The sequence below is a fragment of the Zeugodacus cucurbitae genome, chromosome 6, assembly GCF_028554725.1.
Source record: "Zeugodacus cucurbitae isolate PBARC_wt_2022May chromosome 6, idZeuCucr1.2, whole genome shotgun sequence".
Taxonomy (NCBI): Eukaryota; Metazoa; Arthropoda; class Insecta; order Diptera; family Tephritidae; genus Zeugodacus; species Zeugodacus cucurbitae.
Genome location: NC_071671.1, coordinates 7,567,147 through 7,586,611, shown reverse-complemented (window position 1 = coordinate 7,586,611; position 19,465 = coordinate 7,567,147). Strand labels below are relative to the sequence as shown.

The 19,465-nt window shown below is 34.6% G+C and overlaps 4 protein-coding genes across 5 annotated transcripts; 3 read left to right on the top strand and 1 right to left on the bottom strand.

Moving 5' to 3' along the window:
- The first annotated feature begins 885 nt into the window (after window positions 1-885).
- On the top strand, window positions 886-6,009 carry LOC128922833 (cyclic nucleotide-gated cation channel beta-3-like). The gene is made up of 7 exons (XM_054234861.1): window positions 886-1,881; window positions 2,490-3,105; window positions 3,183-3,332; window positions 3,395-3,479; window positions 3,540-3,629; window positions 3,700-3,954; window positions 4,438-6,009. The coding sequence occupies exons 1-7, from the start codon at window positions 929-931 to the stop codon at window positions 5,382-5,384; spliced, it is 3,096 nt and encodes a 1,031-aa protein (XP_054090836.1). The 5' UTR covers window positions 886-928; the 3' UTR covers window positions 5,385-6,009.
- LOC128922834 (larval cuticle protein A3A) lies at window positions 5,653-13,367 on the bottom strand. The gene is made up of 3 exons (XM_054234862.1): window positions 13,178-13,367; window positions 7,042-7,179; window positions 5,653-6,062 (listed from the first exon to the last, which is right to left on the bottom strand). Exons 1-3 carry the CDS (start codon window positions 13,235-13,237, stop codon window positions 5,832-5,834), a joined length of 429 nt encoding a protein of 142 aa, XP_054090837.1. The 5' UTR covers window positions 13,238-13,367; the 3' UTR covers window positions 5,653-5,831.
- On the top strand, window positions 10,445-13,249 carry LOC105210339 (uncharacterized). 2 transcript variants are annotated; one of them, XM_054234863.1, is made up of 4 exons: window positions 10,445-10,605; window positions 10,811-10,876; window positions 10,998-11,171; window positions 12,928-13,249. In XM_054234863.1, the coding sequence occupies exons 1-4, from the start codon at window positions 10,542-10,544 to the stop codon at window positions 13,029-13,031; spliced, it is 408 nt and encodes a 135-aa protein (XP_054090838.1). In that variant the 5' UTR covers window positions 10,445-10,541; the 3' UTR covers window positions 13,032-13,249. The 2 variants fall into 2 exon arrangements, with proteins under 2 accessions (XP_054090838.1, XP_054090839.1); XM_054234864.1 differs by having other exon boundaries at window positions 10,446-10,605; window positions 11,001-11,171.
- A 3,556-nt stretch (window positions 13,368-16,923) lies between the features above and the next one.
- On the top strand, window positions 16,924-19,210 carry LOC105210338 (death-associated inhibitor of apoptosis 2). The gene is made up of 4 exons (XM_011181215.3): window positions 16,924-17,083; window positions 17,328-17,767; window positions 17,837-18,558; window positions 18,626-19,210. Exons 1-4 carry the CDS (start codon window positions 17,012-17,014, stop codon window positions 18,712-18,714), a joined length of 1,323 nt encoding a protein of 440 aa, XP_011179517.2. The 5' UTR covers window positions 16,924-17,011; the 3' UTR covers window positions 18,715-19,210.
- The last annotated feature ends 255 nt before the right edge of the window (window positions 19,211-19,465 follow it).

Below are 19,465 nucleotides of genomic sequence, written 5' to 3'. Positions count from 1 at the left end.
TCCAATCAGACATTGCTTTCAATATAGAAGACTACGCCCCAAAAAGTAAGGGCGAAATCTATACGGTAAAGTATATCCTCGATCAACTGATAAATTTGAATTAACTCTCTCGAGAGCATATAACAGTTTTTTCGTTTGAATCAGTAAGGAATCTTTTTTTTAAGTCCGCTCAACCATTATTATAACTATTCTTCTATAAATTGCAAACTCACCTTAGTACCATCACGTGTCTCTTCGCGTTGAATAGCACCATCGTTTATGTTATCCTCGATATTTGAACCATAAGAATACTGTGCGCTCTCATTTTGGATGCGTTCCAATTCGGCCCTCTCCTCAGCTTCCGCTTGAGTCTGCAAGGACAAGATGGAAAATTAGTGAATGTGCAAAAAATTATAATAAAATTTTTTGATAAAAAAAACACAACTCTCCGTATGTATGCATGTACAGTTATGTTTATATGTATGTATGTATGTTTGTATGCTTTGCGAGTGCTTTCATTGGAGTGGCACCTTCACTCATACGACCTTGTGACATAAAACCAATGAGACAAGTAAAAAAAAAAAATTACAACGGCAACAAAAAAGTAAACAAAAGTGTATGAAAGCCGGTTGAAGTCAAAGAAATGTAAATATTGAACCTGTTATTAGTAGGTATGTATGTATTTCATAAAACTCCAGAGATGCTGTTGGCAATGTTGAAACTGTTTAGTCTTTCGAAACTACTTGTATATGATCGTATGTCTGTATGTCTGTCTGTCGTAAAAGCATTGAAAAATATATATTGGTTTAACCAGTTTTTAGCACGAAACACGCTCGCTGTTAGCCTTAAGCTGTGTGTGCGGCGCTTAACTGCCCTCTGTAAATGATTGACACAAAAAAACAACAATAATAATAACAGAAACAAAAACAATAGCGCAACAACAACAACAATGAACAATACAAAGTGGAATACACGCAGCTTTAATAGCACACGCTATCACTCACCGAGTCAGCAGGAGGCCACAATGCGACGCAGTCTCGAGGAGATCTCCAAGGATATCAAGGAGATTGAAAATGTCATTACCGCCACCGAAATAGCTGTACGTAATGCCAATAAAGCCGAACCACCACTGCGGCGACGTCGCAGCAAAGCGTTGCCGAATAAGGAGAATAAAACACCGAGTCCGACGACGCGTCAGACGCATAGCGGCACGCAGCGCTCATCGCCGGTCACTTTTAAAGTGCATTCCTTCAAGCGGCAACGGCAGAAGATGCGCAGTCCACGTCTCACTAATTCTAAACTCTACTTTCGCAATGGACGCATCGGTTGTTTGGAGGCCGATCAGCATGGTTCCAATGTACAGAGCACACACGCGCTGGTGAAGGATATTTTGAAGTATGTGCATGAGAAGCCGCTTGTGAGTCCGGAGAGTGTGCGTCGTGTGTTGAATGGCACAAAGACACCGTCACCAACGGCGTCAACAACAACATCGACGCCGACTACACCGACCGCAGTTGAAACTGATGCGGCGTCTGTTGAGCAAGCGCCAGCGCAAGTTTGTGAAGCTGTGGTTTTGCTGCCCGGTGAGGTGCCCGATGAGCAAGATGTTGTTGTGGTGAATGGTTTAAATGGTTTCTCCAGCAGCAGCAATAATGTGAATGTGCCTGACAGCAGCAGTCATCGGCGTGGCCCCAGTGTCGGCTCGTCAATGACAGAGAATACGACGTCTCAATCGCCACCGTTGGTGGATGACGATGAGCAGGATGTGCAAATTTGTTATGACGAACTGCCGGATATATTGAATGATGAGCAGAACTTTGGTCCGGAGTTGGTGAAGAGTGATTTTGCTGCGGTAGAACCGGAGGCGGAGACCGCTACTGATAGGCGTTTTAGCGCAACGAGGTAAGTGGTTAGGTGGTTTGCGTGATCCAAACCCGCTAAGAGACAAGCCGCCTCTGATTTTGGCTCGCTTCTGTAGTCCAATCTTCAAAAATTTTCAAACTCGAACCAGTCTAAAGAACCTCTTGTACCCATTTAGGATGTTCTGTGTGGTTAGTATATTCAGGTCCTTGCTTATCGGTTCTTTGAGATACTCAGCAAGCTTTAAGATATTATTCATAGTCTTAGCTTGAAGCTACGCCTATGTCAACTTATAGGAAATCTAAACCTTATCGATCGTCGAAATAAAAGCCATTGGCCGGAAAAATCCGGGTAAATTTCGGCAACGTATAACCGACTCTTGTGGGAATTGATCAACTTATAATCTTTAAGTTCTTTAGAGCGTGATTAGAAGCTGAGGCCTGCTTCTTATTGAACTCAGTATGATATTTCTTAAACAACCAACTGTATTCATAATATTTTTAGAGCTCTGGTCTATAACATTGTCATAACAAGTGGCAACTCCTCAAATATTTTTACTACATAAACACAAACCTAAGAGGCTTGGATACTTCCATAAATAAACTAATACACCTCCCTTAAAATGTATGACTTCCTCACTCTATCCACAGTCTCAACGAAGATGTGCGTGATCAGGTCCGCCATTTGGTACGTCGCTTTACCGCACGCGCCAATAAAGTAAAGTCACGCATCGAGTTGCCGCCCACACCGTCGAGCAGCAACAGCGCCGATGCCAGCACTAGCACCAGCACCGGTGGCTCGGCGTCACCTGTACGCTCACTTCCGGCCACTTTGAAATCGCTGAGTACAACACGAGAGAATTCGCCTTTCAAAACCCGACTGAAAGACGCGGCCAAGTCATTGAATCGTGGTCGGCTCTTCGAGGCCGATACATCGCGTTCGAATGTCTGGATCTGTTCGAGTTTGTGCGGTAGCAATAATGAGGAGAAGACGCTCGATCCGCAGGGTAAAATTTACATATCGTGGTTGTGTGTGGTCTCAATATCGTTCCTCTACAATGCTTGGGTTATACCGTTACGTTCTACGTTTCCATTTCAAACACCGGAAAATACGAACTCGTGGTTGATTTGTGATTTCTGTGCGGACATTATTTATCTGTTGGATGTGATATTCTTCAAGCATCGCATAATGTATCTATTCGAGGGATTCTGGGTGAAGAATAAGAATTTGACGCGTAAGAATTACATGAGGAAACTGCAATTTAAGGTGAGTTCTTGATGACACTCTAATCTTGGAGTTGAGCCGTCCCTTCTTCTTGAAGATTTAATTTATTTAATTTCCAGCTGGATTTGCTCGCCTTACTTCCTCTGGAGCTTTTTTATTTAAAATATGGCACCGGCGCTGTTTATCTGCGCTTTCCACGCCTGTTCAAAATACAAAGTTTCTGGGAGGTTTTTAAGTTGTTGGATCGTGTTATATCTTCGCCACATTTCGTAAGTGATTTTTTTATATTCGGTATCGAAAAATTATATAACGTCTTCTGCTCTGTCTTTAGGTACGCGTCGCTAAGACCCTAACCTATATGTTGTATATGATTCACTTAACGGCTTGCTCATACTATGCCTACAGTGATTATCAAGGTAATGTGTCCAAAACTCAGTAAAGTCTTTTCTTTCTATACACTCTCCCGCTCTTTATAGGCTTAGGCGTGAATCGTTGGGTTTTCAGCGGTAAAGGACATCCCTATGTACGTTGCTTTGCCTTCGCGACCAAAACAGCGACATCTATTGGTATGCTTTCAAGTTCCACGTTCATACTTTCCATCTATTACTCTAAGTAAATCCTCTTCTTTTTCACTAGGCAAAAATCCAAAACCCGAACGCGAAGGTGAATATGTTTTCATGACCGCCGCCTGGCTAATGGGTGTCTTCGTATTTGCTTTGCTGATTGGTCAGATACGCGATATCATTTCGACAGCGACGCGTAATAAGAATGAATATCGTCAATTAGAAGACGAGACCTTGGAGTATATGCGACGTCTGAATTTACCTAGTGAGGTGCAGGGTCGTGTAAAAATGTGGTTTAAGTTTACCTGGGAGCAACAGCGCACATTGGGTAAGTAAGCTTAAAAAAGCTTGCATAAAATTAAAAGAAAAAAAAGCTCACAAAAAGTTTAGATGACAAAACTTCAAACAAATAAGCTTTCACACTAAACAAATATCTCTAAAAGTTTACCAAAGATAAAGCCCAATAGAAATTCAGTTTTCAAAAGCTCACTAAAAGCTTCAAATATATTAACTTTCTTTGATCTCTAAAAGCTTTACAAGAGAAAGCTCAATAGAAATTAAGTTTTCAAAAGTTCACTAAAAGCTTTCACACTAAACAAAGACCTCTAAAAGTTTACCAAAGATAAAGCTCAATAGAAATTAAGTTTTCAAAAGCTCACTAAAAGCTTCGAAGATATTAACTTTCTTTGATCTCTAAAAGCTTACTAAAAAGAAAGCTCAATAGAAATTCAGTTTTCAAAAGCTCACTAAAAGCTTCGAAGAAATGAACTTTCGAATAAACACTAACCTAATTTGAATGTTTCCTCCGCAGATGAAGCCAACATTTTGGACTCATTGCCGATCAACTTGAAGACGGACATCGCTATCGCCGTGCACATACAGACACTCTCGAAAGTACAGCTTTTTGCCGATTGCGAGGAGGCACTACTACGTGATTTGGTCTTGAAGCTGCGCGCTGTAACCTTTCTGCCGCGCGATTACGTTTGCCGCAAAGGCGAAGTGGGTCGTGAAATGTATATCATCAAGCTGGGACAGGTACAGGTGATGGGCGGCCCGAATAGTGACATTGTCTTGGCCACACTCTCAGAAGGTTCGGTCTTTGGCGAGATCAGCTTGTTGGGCATAAATGGCGCCGATCGGCGCACAGCCGATGTACGCGCCAAAGGCTATGCCAATCTCTTCGTACTCTCCAAATCCGATCTGAACGAAGTGATCGCCTACTATCCGAACGCACAAGCGATGTTGAAGAAACGCGCACGCACGCTGATGCGTAAGAATGCGGCGCGCGAACGTGAGGAAGAACGCGCCAAGAGCGCGCTGAAAGCCGATGTGGTAATTAGTAATCCAAAAACACCCGAGACGCCGCCGAAACTGTTGAAGACTGTCATACAGGCATTACCATATGAGTCACCCGCTGTAATGCTGATCACGCGCGGCTCCAAGCGCATGCGCAAGAAGAGCAGACCCAATGCGCTGGCCAGCATCGAGGATGAGGAGCTTGAAAAGGCCCACGCGCCAAATGAGCAGCGTGCGGCCCTAATGGGCGCGGCAGCGATTGCGGCTGCCGGTAGGCGTGCCAATTCGCCCGATCTGTTGTCATCCATACAAAACGAGCTGAAGACCAAGCATAGCTTTATCAATTTAACTGATTCACAGAAAGCATTAATCATATCGAAATCCAATAATAGTTTAATTGAGCTGCCGCAGCAGCACACCCATGGGGAGGAGCTTCCACTGCGTAGCAAAGGAACCGTTTAAGAGTGCCATTACACACACGACGACGAGCTTTATAAATATGCTAAAATATGGAAAAGTCTTAAAAAAAAAAACAAAAAAACTTGTTAAACATAAGCAAGTCTGCAATAAAAATTAAAATTTTATTATTGTGACAATTGATGTTCTGAAATTGCGGTGCTGAACGCAACACTTACATATGTATATAACATTGAACCGGTTATAAACCGTTAACTGTTAAACATACATGCAACTACAACAAATGTACGCTTCAATCAAAGATTTATGCAAATAATTTTCATTTCGTTTTTATTTCCAACTTTGCTGTGACGAAATCACATTAAATTCAAGTTGTAGTAATTAATAAAAAAAACACATGTTGTTTTATGTAACAAAGCAAGAAATATTAGCATAATTTTGTTTTTTTTTTGTTTCAGTCTGTTTTCTTAACTTAAATGCTAAGCATTCGATTTAACGGGTTCGCGCATCCTTGTAGTGCTTCTCGTTGTCGGATGTGTCCAAACGAATGGAGTATTTGGGTATCAACGAACCCTCAACGGTAGCCTCACCATTCTCATCGAACTGTGGTCCATCGCCGATCTCTTGTGTATCTTCCTTGACGACACGGTAACCATTTTCATCGGCTTCATAGTATACGGTACGCATAACAAAACCGTCGCGGTACGAGTACATGCCCTTGACCTGGAAGTAAGAGAAAGAAAAGAGTGTTCAATTCGAAATAAATATACTTCGAAAATAACTTAAAATCTCATATTCGAATAATTCATATCATCTCATTTCATAACCTCTAAACTCATACGAACAGAGATCTACTCAATTATCGTGTCCTAAAATCTCCTCGGATCTCATTTTAAAAATCCATATCATCTCATTTCCTAACCTCTAAACTCATATAAACCGAGCTCCACTCAATAAAAGTGTCTTATCTTCCTTCTAATAATACCAAGTCATCGCAATTTATAATTTTACTTAACAACTTGGACTGCTTATCACATTCTAATACGTCTTCTGGAGTTATGTCTACAATTTCCTTCGAAAAACTTTCATAAAACACTTTCCTAAAACCACGCCAAACCTCTCGAAAGATCGGAAGTGAAGTTATCATAGACTATGTGGTATATAAAATCAAGACAGTTACTGAAATCATTGCTTTAGGGAAGCAGGTCACCTATCGTAAGATCGAAAGGCGATCATTATAGACTTCTATGGATCAAGAGAGTTACTGAAATCATTGACTCTGGAGGCAGTTTCTGTAACTGAAAGATCTAAATACTAGCGGCTTAAATTGCTCGAGAGAAATGTAGTTTAATGACTGGAAAAGTAGGATTTGATTGAAAGAAACTTGTTGGAATACTACTGGTTGAAACTGAGAGTTAAAGAGATTTAGCATATAACCTTTGATATCGCATGGAGTCATATTTCACAACAGCAAAGTATGGAGAAAATATTCCAATCAGACATTGCTTTCAATATAGAAGACTACGCCCCAAAAAGTAAGGGCGAAATCTATACGGTAAAGTATATCCTCGATCAACTGATAAATTTGAATTAACTCTCTCGAGAGCATATAACAGTTTTTTCGTTTGAATCAGTAAGGAATCTTTTTTTTAAGTCCGCTCAACCATTATTATAACTATTCTTCTATAAATTGCAAACTCACCTTAGTACCATCACGTGTCTCTTCGCGTTGAATAGCACCATCGTTTATGTTATCCTCGATATTTGAACCATAAGAATACTGTGCGCTCTCATTTTGGATGCGTTCCAATTCGGCCCTCTCCTCAGCTTCCGCTTGAGTCTGCAAGGACAAGATGGAAAATTAGTGAATGTGCAAAAAATTATAATAAAATTTTTTGATAAAAAAAACACAACTCTCCGTATGTATGCATGTACAGTTATGTTTATATGTATGTATGTATGTTTGTATGCTTTGCGAGTGCTTTCATTGGAGTGGCACCTTCACTCATACGACCTTGTGACATAAAACCAATGAGACAAGTAAAAAAAAAAAATTACAACGGCAACAAAAAAGTAAACAAAAGTGTATGAAAGCCGGTTGAAGTCAAAGAAATGTAAATATTGAACCTGTTATTAGTAGGTATGTATGTATTTCATAAAACTCCAGAGATGCTGTTGGCAATGTTGAAACTGTTTAGTCTTTCGAAACTACTTGTATATGATCGTATGTCTGTATGTCTGTCTGTCGTAAAAGCATTGAAAAATATATATTGGTTTAACCAGTTTTTAGCACGAAACACGCTCGCTGTTAGCCTTAAGCTGTGTGTGCGGCGCTTAACTGCCCTCTGTAAATGATTGACACACCCGACTAATTAGTTATGTATGTTGGTAGATATCACTAGTAGATGTTCAATTTTTCTAATGAAATTGTCGATATTGTATTGTGATTGTTTTTGCAATTTGTGAATCCCGAAATTTTCGGGATTCCGAATTTGGATTACCGGATTTTTTCGGGATTTTGTTAAATCACACAAAAAGTGTGTATAAAAATTGATAAACGCAACTTAGCGTAAATCCCGAAATTTCGGGCTCCCGAAATTTGAAAACGAGATTTTTTTCGGGATTTCGTTGAAATGTAAAAATAGGTTATATATTGCGATTAAAACAAAATTCCCGAAATTTCGGGATCCCGAAAATTAATACCGAAATACTAAATGCTTTCATAAGCATGTACACAAGTGTATTGGTAAGCTTACGTGCATTTCAAAAAATATAATTAGTCATCTTACTAAGTACTTTTTTTGTTGTAACAACCAACTGTGTTTTCTTGTTAAACGTCAAACGTGATGCCTTATAATGTATGTATGTATATACATATGTATGTATGTGTGTAAAATTGCAAAGCTGATGTCACTAACGGCATGTGATTTTGCAATTTTGCCTGCAATAAAATTTTACTAACATCCAAAGATGAAAATCGCCAATTAACAAGAAAAAGTGCTTAACTTAATATTACATATTTAGAAGTTTATGGCAAATTAGCAAATTTTTTAGAAAAATACTCTTGCTGATTTGCATAATTGAGCACTAAAAAGATCACATATTTCTTTTTATGGAAAACGAAGTCAAAACGAAGAGTAGCAGGGTCTTTCCGATATACTTGTGGAACATGTTAAATATAAACTGACTACGGTTTCTGCAAAAACCTTAAAGATACAAAAGGAAGGTCGCTGAAGAGCTTAGAACCTCACGGGCTTAATAAAAACGTCACATACAGCGTAGCGCCATCTATGGATTAGCTTATGTATCCACCTTCGAAGCACTAGATGACATCAAAGCTTCGAATCACCACACTGAAAAATGACAAATCTAAAAAAGGGGGCCAAGCCGAGAAGACTCGTTTTCCTAAAAAAATTTTGACGAATTTCGTATTTTCAAGCTACTTTGTATTATCTAATAAACCCGAATCACTCTTTTGCCTTGTGTGCCATTAAACCGCAAGCTTTCAATGGAAAGCTTCATTCACTTGGTAATTTATTAAACAATTACTTGGAAAGGCTAAATTTCGTGTTGAAATTATTTTCTCAAAAATATACTAAATATAGTTCACGAGGTGATGCGTCATTGTAAGGTCGAGATAAGAATGTATCTCAATCACTTCATGTACATATGTACATCTTATAGTACAGCTTTCGTGACCATTTTTTGTTTCATGCTCGTTGCCTTATTGAGAAAAATAAATAAATAGTGAATACATGACAATTATCTTGAAGCGGTTGTGTGACAGAACATATACCCTTTACATAACACCAGAGATTTGTGCTTGATTTTGGATTTTATCTGATTTTTGGCTTGGTTTCGGGGCGTTGATACGGATTGCTTTGACACTTATTTAATCCGTGGAGTCTAAACAAAGGTTACAATAAACAACGGATTATTCGTTGGATTGGTTCTGTGGATGTTTTAGTTTGTTGATTGAGAGCAAATTAGAGAAATAGGTGATGAAGAGTGGAGAAATCGTACAGTTTGGTGTGAGGTTTCAGATCTATTAAGGTAGAACTACTTGGAGCATAGTATCTGTTCGTAATCGGCGTAGAAAGTACTATGGGACCCTAGAAAGATGCCGATCGATTTTTTGGAAGAATAAAATCACAATACTCGCCAATCTTGCTTTATGAGAGACCAACACTGTGTACTAAGAAAAAGATGCATGTGACGTTACAAAACAGCTGACGTTGTTAAATTTATAGAGTGACTATGATCAATTGTTTTGTATGAAGGGTATATAGTATATACAGTCAAATACATAGGTTAGTGTGTTCAAAAAATAATGGGAATTTTAAAATTTAAAATTTCACAGGTTTGGAAAGTCAAATTGTCAATATTTTTTTAAGATGTTTACTTCATCTGTATTCATTGTTTACTTTGCCTATAGCAGCCGCTAAGGTTGGACGTGTACTGATAAGCTTGATGATTTTCATTGGTTAAAAGCTCATAAGCTCAAAAACAATACTGTAATGATGCCCCAGTATCCATATTCGTCAGACATGACTTCGAGTGACTTTTCCCTTTATTGCCAAAAATAAAGAGAACCTTAAAGGCTCGTCGGTTTACTAACAAACGAGAAATCGCTGAAAGGGTCAAAGGTTATCATAAAAATCGAGTTTGAGTACAGTTTCAACGATAGCAAGTAGCGGTAATATCGAATGGAGACTATTTTTAAGGCGTTATATAAATTAATAAATATTTTTTTTTGAAAAAACGAAAATTCCCGTTATTTTTTGAACACACCCCGTACATATAGTTATATGCTGTATGTAAATAACCGCAAGAGATCTCGAAACAAGTAATCTTAAAAGTTTGCTGGCGTCAAATTAATAGCAAAACGATGCGTTGTCAGCCTCTAAGCAAGTAAACAAGTTTTCAAGAGCGGTACTTAAATACATACAGATGTATATAAATACAACATATGTATATATGTAATATGCGCTCCAAGTAGCTGAATGTCTCTGTGTGTGTGTACATTTGTAACTAATTTATTATTAAACAAAATAAACAAAATAAAAACTATAAGAGGGGGTGTGCGGCAGGCGAAGGCGAACTTCGTAACTGTTGGCAGAGCATTTGTAACAAACATATAAACACGTCGTGTCTGCGTCGCTTTTAAGGTAGTTTTCATTTAATAGCGCAGAAGTGAACAACATGTTTCGCCACAACGGATCGTCAGCATTTAGCAACAACAACAACAACAGCCGTCTCTTCTTTGGTAAATTACAATTGCAATTACAATGACAAGTGTGTGTGATTTACATATGTACATACACATATACATTTGAAGTGTTTGCAAATTTTGCGAAATTGCGAAAAAATCAGTCAAAGTGTTAATTGAAAAAATTTACATAAAAAATATGTGTAATTTTCCGCACTTTGTTATTGTTTTTATGTTTTTTTTTCTTCTTTTTTTTTGACAGGCGGTGCAACTTTCAAAGTGATTTTGCTGCTGTTGTTGGCGCTCGTGGTAATGAGCAATGCACAAAGTATGTGGTAATTTGTTGTTGTTGTTGTTTTTTTTGCCTTTTTTACGAACTTACAACTATTGCGGAAAGCTTAACGCATTTTTTTGTTGTTTTTTTTCTTGTTGGTGTATCTTTTGTGAAGTAGGTTGTCCCTCATCCACTAAGGTGTTGACCTGCACACCAAAATGCAAACAAGACTCAGATTGTAGCGCCATCGGCGGCAAGTGCTGCCCGAATTTGTGCAACGAGCGCTCGTGCATACAGCGCAATCAATTCGATCAGAGCAGTGGCAGTAACAAGGATGGCAATAAATATTGTGAGTACAACAAATAAAAAAAAATAAAAATAATAGTGATTAGTATGATAAAAAAATATGCAAATTTTGAAATTTATAATCATTTTTTGGAAAATATTTTCGAAGTTTTAAAAAACAAATTAAGATTAAAAAAAAATTGAAATTAAAATAAAAAAAAATTAAAATAAAAAAAAAATTAAAATTAAAATTAAAAAAAATATTAAATAAAAAATTCTAAAAAAACAAAATAAATTAAAAAATGCTAAGATTTATAAATTATAATTAAAAATTTAAAATTTTTTTAGGAAAAAAAATAAAATTTTTTAAAATAAAAAAAATTTAAATTAAATAAAAAATTCTAAAAAAAAAAATTAATTAAAAAATGCTAAGATTTATAAATTATAATTAAAAATTTTAAATTTTTTTAGAAAAAAAATAAATTTTTTAGGAAAATAAATAAAATTTTTTAGAAAATAAAATAATTTTTTTGGTAGTAAAAAATCATATTTTGTATGAACAATTAAATATTTAATAAATTGTTAATTTATATTTTTTGTTGTTTGTTGTATAAATTTATTATTGAATTTTTATTAGAAACTATTTTCTGTTTTGACGATCGATATTATTTATTTATTTATATTTAACTGTAATATATTAAAAAATTATTAAATGATAAAAATAAAAGTTTATATTCAAACATAAAAAACAATAATTTATCTACCAAAAATTAAAAAAAAATACAATTTAAAAAGATTTATAAATTATAATTAAAAATTTTAAATTTTTTTAGGAAAAAAAAATATTTTTTTTTGGTAGTAAAAAATCATATTTTGTATTAACAATTAAATATTTAATAAATTGTTAATTTATATATTTTGTTGTTGGTATATTTTATTATTGAATTTTTATTAGAAACGATTTTCTGTTATGACGATTGGTTTTATTTTTGAAAAAAAAAAATATATATTTTAATAAAAAAAGAAAATTTTAAACAAATTTATTTTATTTTACACAATTTTTTAAGTTTTAAATATTAACAACAAGCTTTTTATTTGTGTATGAAGTTTATTTTTTGAAAATTAAAAATAAACACAAATTTATTTAATAAATATTTAATTATATTAAAAAATTATTAAATGATAGAAATATAAGTTTATATTCAAACATAAAACACAAAAATTTATCTACCAAAAATTTAAAGAAAATACAATTTAAAAAGTGTATAAAATTAATTAAAAAGAAAAAAATGTTAACCAACATTTTTTTTTAATTTTTTAACAAAAAAATAGTAATTATAAAAAATATATTTGGGGACTTTAACCAAAAAATAATTACTACATTTTTTTGCCTAAAAGTATTTAAGCTTAATTAATAAACAGAAGATCTTTATTTCAAGAGGAAGGATATAAAAATGCCTCGTAGGAACCGTCAGTACAGAAAAAGTTAAATTTTTAACCAGAAAAATATATTTTAATATTTTTTAAACAAAAAATAAATACTACATTTTTTTGCCAAAAAGTATTTAAGCTAAATTAATAAACAGAAGATCTTTATTTCAAGAGGAAGGATACAAAAATGCCTCGTAGGAACCGTCAGTACAGAAAAAGTTAAATTTTTAACCAAAAAAAAAATATTTTAATATTTTTAAACAAAAATATTGCTATTTAAATTTAAATAATTAAATATTTAAAAGGATGCAAGTGTAAAAAAAAATCAAATTTAACAAAATTTATGCTCTGATTTTACTAAAAAATATTTATTATTCAAATAATTACAGCCAGCGGCAGTTCGGGCGCCTACTGTGGCAACACTAAATGCAGCCCCTATGAGAAATGTCAAATGGATCGTTCGACCAAACGCGAAAAATGCGTCAGAACTTAAGCAACGCAGGAAGACACAAGGAATGCAAATGATTTTTTAAACTCTACAAACAATAAACCTTTTTTCTTTTACAAACAATTTTTTGTACATACATACATACAAACAAGTATGAAGTGTTGGTTGAATAAATATGTATATGCACTTACAGCTGGTGCCGCAACGGCGATTTGTACTAAGAGACAAGCAACCAAAATAAATTTCAACATTTTGAATTTCGACGTTATTTTTTTTTACTTTCACAGAAAACTTTTGTTAAAAAAAATGCACTTATTTTTGATTATTGATTTGTACGTTTGGCTGCGACGCGTGTTTCAAGACTAACCACTGTCTGCAGTCATCTTAAGCTTTTATAGTCAAGTGTGACTTGTTACGTACCTTTGCTTATACTACATGCCAATGTATGTTTGTATGTAGTGTATGTATGTTTACATATTTATTTATGTAGTTGAGGTTGTTGAGGTGTTGGCGCACACACCTCAGCCAGCATCACGGCATACACCATATTCAAGGGCCCTGTTGGACGCTTATGTATAGCAGTTTGCTGCTGACACCGTAGTTTGGTTTTTGGGATCTGGATTCGGTAGCAGTTTTTTGTATGTGTTGTTGTTGTTGTTGCGTAGTGACCAATTGTTGAAACGACAGGTTACTATTTTCTTAGCACAATTTGCGGTTTAAATGCCTCTCAGTATGTGTGTAAGCTCTTCCTCACTGTGTCTGCTGTCGTAAATCTGCGTGTATGAATCAAGTTAGTGTGGCATAAGCGTAAAGTGTCTGTGACGTCGCGCCAGACTTACCTAGTTTTTTTGTTTTTTTTTTTTGTTTTTGGTATTTGTCTTCCTCTTCTTCTTCCTCAGCCTCTGCTACCACTTAGCACCTTTCTGTCTTTCATTACTTTCATTGGTAAGCACTAAAATTATGCAACGGCACTCACACACATACATATATATTTACACAGAATTTGTACATACAAATTTAATTGCTCAAGTTATACCCGTTATAAGCGTTAAATTGCAGTTGTTAAGAACGTAACATAAATACGTTGCCGTTGTCAAGATAATAAACTGAAGCTTTGACCACTTTAGAACGGAAATTATGTACCGTACGTTGAAGACGAAGCCGAAATCTTTTCGAAAATAGCCAACAAAAACATATTTACGCTTAATGACGTTGGCAAAATGTTAGAATATATTTGTTGTCGTTGTTGTTTTTGGTATTTTTACGTACATCCTCTATATGTGTTAGCTAAACGTATATAACACGTATTTGGTTAGAACACCAGCAATGAAGTATTTTTTTTTTCTATCTGAAATGCGCATAGTTATAAAATATATTATTTATGTATAAAAATATGCAAATAATCAACACACGTATCGAGAAAGTATTTTAAGAATGGTTTATTGCACGTTAAGAAATTCAGATAATAATGTCTAATTTATTCTAATTATATTTTTAGCACACACAAAATTAATTTTTATATTGCCTTTAGCTGCAATATTCGACTTCCATTGTTGGTGTTTATAAGCTGAATGCAACACTGTTTTTTTTTTTTATTTAAATGGTATAAACATAGACATGTTTTGAATTTTTTAGATTTTAAGACTCAATTATATATGACAGATGAGCATATTAGACATGTCAGCTATTAAAATCTGGTAGAACGTAACGGTAAAGTTTATATCTCAAGGTTTGTCAACGCGGCAGCATTTCTTAGTTATTTAAGGCATATTTTCTACGATTATAACAACAACAACAAACATATTAGCACACAATTGGTTTAAATTGTTTATATAAAACACATATTTAGGCTAGTCTAAAAATTTTAGTTTAGTTTAACCTTAAGACACCGCACAAAATTAGGACGAGTCATTTCATATCAAATAATTTAAATAAAAATACGAAGCACAAAACATTTTCCACACAAAAACAATGGGAGTGGTGTTGATGAAGATTGCACAGTTTTTCGTTTGTAATACTTTTAAAATTGGTTGATAAGCTTTCAAACAAACATACATACATACACACGCAAAGCCTCATAAACACTTGCCCCTAATTTCAGACTCAAGCTTAGTGATTAGTACCAAAAAAAAAAAAAAGCAAACATTGTCATTTACACGCAGGCGTGTTTGTTTGTATGTTATCTCTTTTTATACAGCTCATTTATATCTTTCTTTATTAATATTGAAAAAAGTTGTGCAATTTTTCAAATTCGTTTCGTTTACCATGCCAATGCCCGTTAGCTTTGAAATTAGCATATAAAGATGCATACATAGGTGTGTTTCATATATAGACATAAACTTTCCTCAAGGTCGCTATTAATCGGGTTGCATGCATGTGTGCATGTGTAAATGCATATGTATGTATGTGTATGTTTGCTATTTCATCAACATCAACTAAACCATTCCTGTTTTTTTAGTTGACCCAACTCTGCAGGTGCTTATATGAGTATGCATGTAGCTTGTTTTTTATACAGCCACTCTTATGCATATGTTTGTAGGCGGTCGTATTAAATTAAAACATACATATGTACATAGTCGTCTGCATATAATGTGTGCATCTTCATCTTACTGATTTGTTGTCGCTCGCGTTGTATTAAGCAAAAAAGCGTAATAAATAAATTTAATTTCAACAAGTGATGGCCCAATGATGGCCGGTTTTACCGGCTTTTAAAACACCGCATGTAGTTTGTGCTGGTTTTTGCTTTTACTACATGCAAAAAATGAAGAAAAGTAAATGTAAGGTTACTTATCTTAAAATGTGATGTGTGTAAATCAATTGGGCAGGAAGAAGGAAATGCTTATGCGAATACATATTTATGTATATATATTTACCTATATATGTAGATCACTCTTCCTTAAAGAAAATTAAAACTAATTAGTAAAGCATATTAAATAAAGTATTATTATACATTAATATAGGTCAAACATTTTACTTAACTGATTGTAATACTGCATAGCCAATTAGTAGCAAGAACATTTGAGTTGTTTCATTTGAGGTTATGATTGCTGGAAAGTCACAGAATTCTGTATGCTGTCTTATGTTATGAAGCTTACTTTGTTATATAATTTCAATGGTATTATGATGAGATAAGTTGCATGTTAAATCTTTAAAATCAACATTGCAGCAAATAAATTTGTTCAGCAACTGTAGTGACGCCTTGAACCCAAGCGCTTCCGCATGAACAATTTGCAAGCACGATGTTTAAATATAGAACAAGCCGAAATCATAACTCCAGTAATATAATTTACTAAACGCACTTTAGCATGCACTTAATTGTAAATGATAACTTCTATTAAATTTAAAATTAAATTAGTAATAGAAATTCACTACTTATATTCTTGTGCAGAATTAACGAAATTTGAACAGGCGGAAATAGAGTTGCCAGTTAATAATTTTCAGCTAAAATCAAACAAGAAAATATAGACTTATTCATCTACAAACTTTTTATAATGCATAATAAGGCTTTTCAACACAAATACTCATTATTATTATATAATGTTATTATATCTTCTTCTTCTTCTATAATGTTATTATTATTTATTAATACATAATTATACAATCATTTATACATTAATTATACAGCTCAATTTTCCATCTGCAAGCACAAAATATTAAATAAATAGCGAAATAAATCCGCAAAAGAAATGCAACACTGTTTCGGAGTAAACAATTTGTGCTTTACATTAAGCGACTACTCATGAAACCGATTATATGTTTACGTCGCTTAATTAAACTGCTGCCATATGAAAACTAATAATTTATTAAAAAAAACTACACTTTACTACATATAAACGTAAAATGCATTGCTGTTTTTAACTCAAAAGCTACTAAACATATTTGTTAAAGCTGTGAGAATATAAGTACTCGTTTGTTAAGTACTTCAATACCAACTACCTCATTACTGCTAAGGAATTCAACAACACTACTCCTAAAAGTTGATTTTAGGTTTAGAAAAGTAAAATATTTATCATTTGGCTTAAAAAATGGAAGAATCTGTTGAGGAAAGTGATTATTTGGTGGAATCAAATCGCTTGGCTACATTTAAAAATTGGCCTGTGAGTAGCTAGTGTGTGTAGTGCGCCGTATAGGCATTTATAAATAACGACAAGAGACTCATTGCTGTTGAAATACAAATTTTTGTACTATATTTAGTTTACACATTAGTGTAAATATATACAGTTTTTGTATGTTTATTTTTCAAATGAAGTGCGGAGTGTGTTTGTTTGTTGTATTGTGTTCTATTTCAAACTTCTACAAAACTCTCAATTAACATTTACGTTTTATGCTCTTCTAACCTAGAATCCAAATATTTCACCTCAATCACTGGCCAAAGCAGGTTTCTACTATTTAAATCGTTCGGATCAGGTAAAATGTGCTTGGTGCAAGGGTATAATAGCAATGTGGGAGGAACAAGACGATGCATTTGAGGAGCATAAACGTTTCTTTCCCAACTGTCCACGCGTACAATTAGGACCACTGATAGAAATGGCGAGCGATGGACTGCGTGATTTAGGCATACAACAAATATCTACACCGAAAAAGCCAAAATTTTCCTCATTGGATTCACGACTCCGAACATATGTCAATTGGCCGATACCTGATATACAAAAACCCGATGCGCTAGCACAGGCTGGTCTCTACTATCAAAATGTCGAGGATCAAGTGCGTTGTTTTCACTGTAATATAGGTTTGCGTTCGTGGCAACGCGAAGACGATCCTTGGTTTGAGCATGCAAAATGGTGAGTATTTATTACATTGTAGCTAAATCTAATATGAATGTATAAATAATGGTTAATTTATTACTCTAGGTTTCCACAGTGCCAATTCGTGCGTCTCGTCAAAGGCGCAAACTACATACAGCAAGTAAAAGACTTGAGCCGACAATCAGGTCATCAACCACACAACGAAATGTCCATTGATGAAGCCATGATGAGCGCACCCGTACTGCAGGCGCTCGAAATTGGTATCGATGGTGGTTCAATACGAAATGCTACACAACGCCAACTGGCGGCATGTGGACGACCCTATGAGACAGTAGAAGATTTAATAAAAGCGGTCTTCGGTGATCCCGAAGACGCTGAACCAATTGCAAATAATCAGTGTACTGAAGGCATTAGTGCTAGTTTGGCGGGCGACGTTTCACGTTTAATAAATATGCTAGACGAAGCTGGTGTGGGTAGTAATTGTGTTGAAAATCAGCATAACGCTAGCAGCAGCAGCAGTAGTACGACAACATTGAATCAAAGTAACGTGCAAAATCCATTATATAATAATGTATTGAATGGACCAAGTTGTTCAGCGGCGGTAACCAATGCTTTGCAGATAAAGCAAACTAGTGATAACACAGCAGCCGAAGTAGCTAAAACAGATAATGTTGATGAAGAGAAAACAAACAAAGACGCAAACGCAGTAACGCTGAATAGAACATTATCGCTGGAAGAAGAAAATCGTAAACTAAAAGATGCGCGTCTGTGCAAAGTGTGTCTGGATGAAGAAGTCGGTGTCGTGTTTTTGCCATGTGGGCACTTAGGTGCGTAATGCCAAGTGCAAAAAGCGCTCGTACGATTTTTAATAATTTATTTTATTTGCATTTACAGTTACATGCGTGCAATGCGCACCTGGCGTCGGTCAGTGTCCCATGTGTCGTGCCGATATTAAAGGTTTTGTACGCACTTACCTATCGTAAATAGTAGCTGATGAATCTACACTATTTATTTCCAAACTCGAAAGGTGTTATATTTAATTTATTATACGGTAGTTGCTATTAAACTTGCTTTAGTACATACATACATACATACATACACATATATATAAATGTTATGCTAGTTTGGATTGGTAAAGTAAATATAAATAATGATTTTACAAATATTTACACACTTATATCTATATATATACATATGTAGTTAATGTTAAACACTAGTAGCTTTTTACTTATCATTGAAGGACGAAACTAAACATTTTGTTTTGAATGTTAAACCTAACTACCTTGCAATAAAATCAAATTCTGTATTTTAGCTGTTATATTTTTCGCGACTTTTAAAAAGTCAAATGATACCAGTTCTCATGAATATCGAATGTAATTTATCGAAATATTGTGTTTATTTTGTTTTTCCTTAGTCTATTATTATTATTATTGTATGTGAAAATAAATAAATGGTTATGCATTAAATACAATATTTAAATATTTGTTATGTTATTTGTTTGTTTTGAAATGTTAATACGCCTAAATGTAGGCGATTTTTTTTTAGAAAATTAAACACATTGGTGAGTTGGGGAAGAATTTCAACTCGTGAGTTGAGTCACATATGGTTTTATTGCGTTTCCACCTCAGTGTCACATTGCTTTTATTGTTGTAAAATCATGAAACATTTAACTAAAAGATCACTTAGGGGATCTATGACTTGACTGGAAATAAATCTAAGCACAGTTGGTTTGCT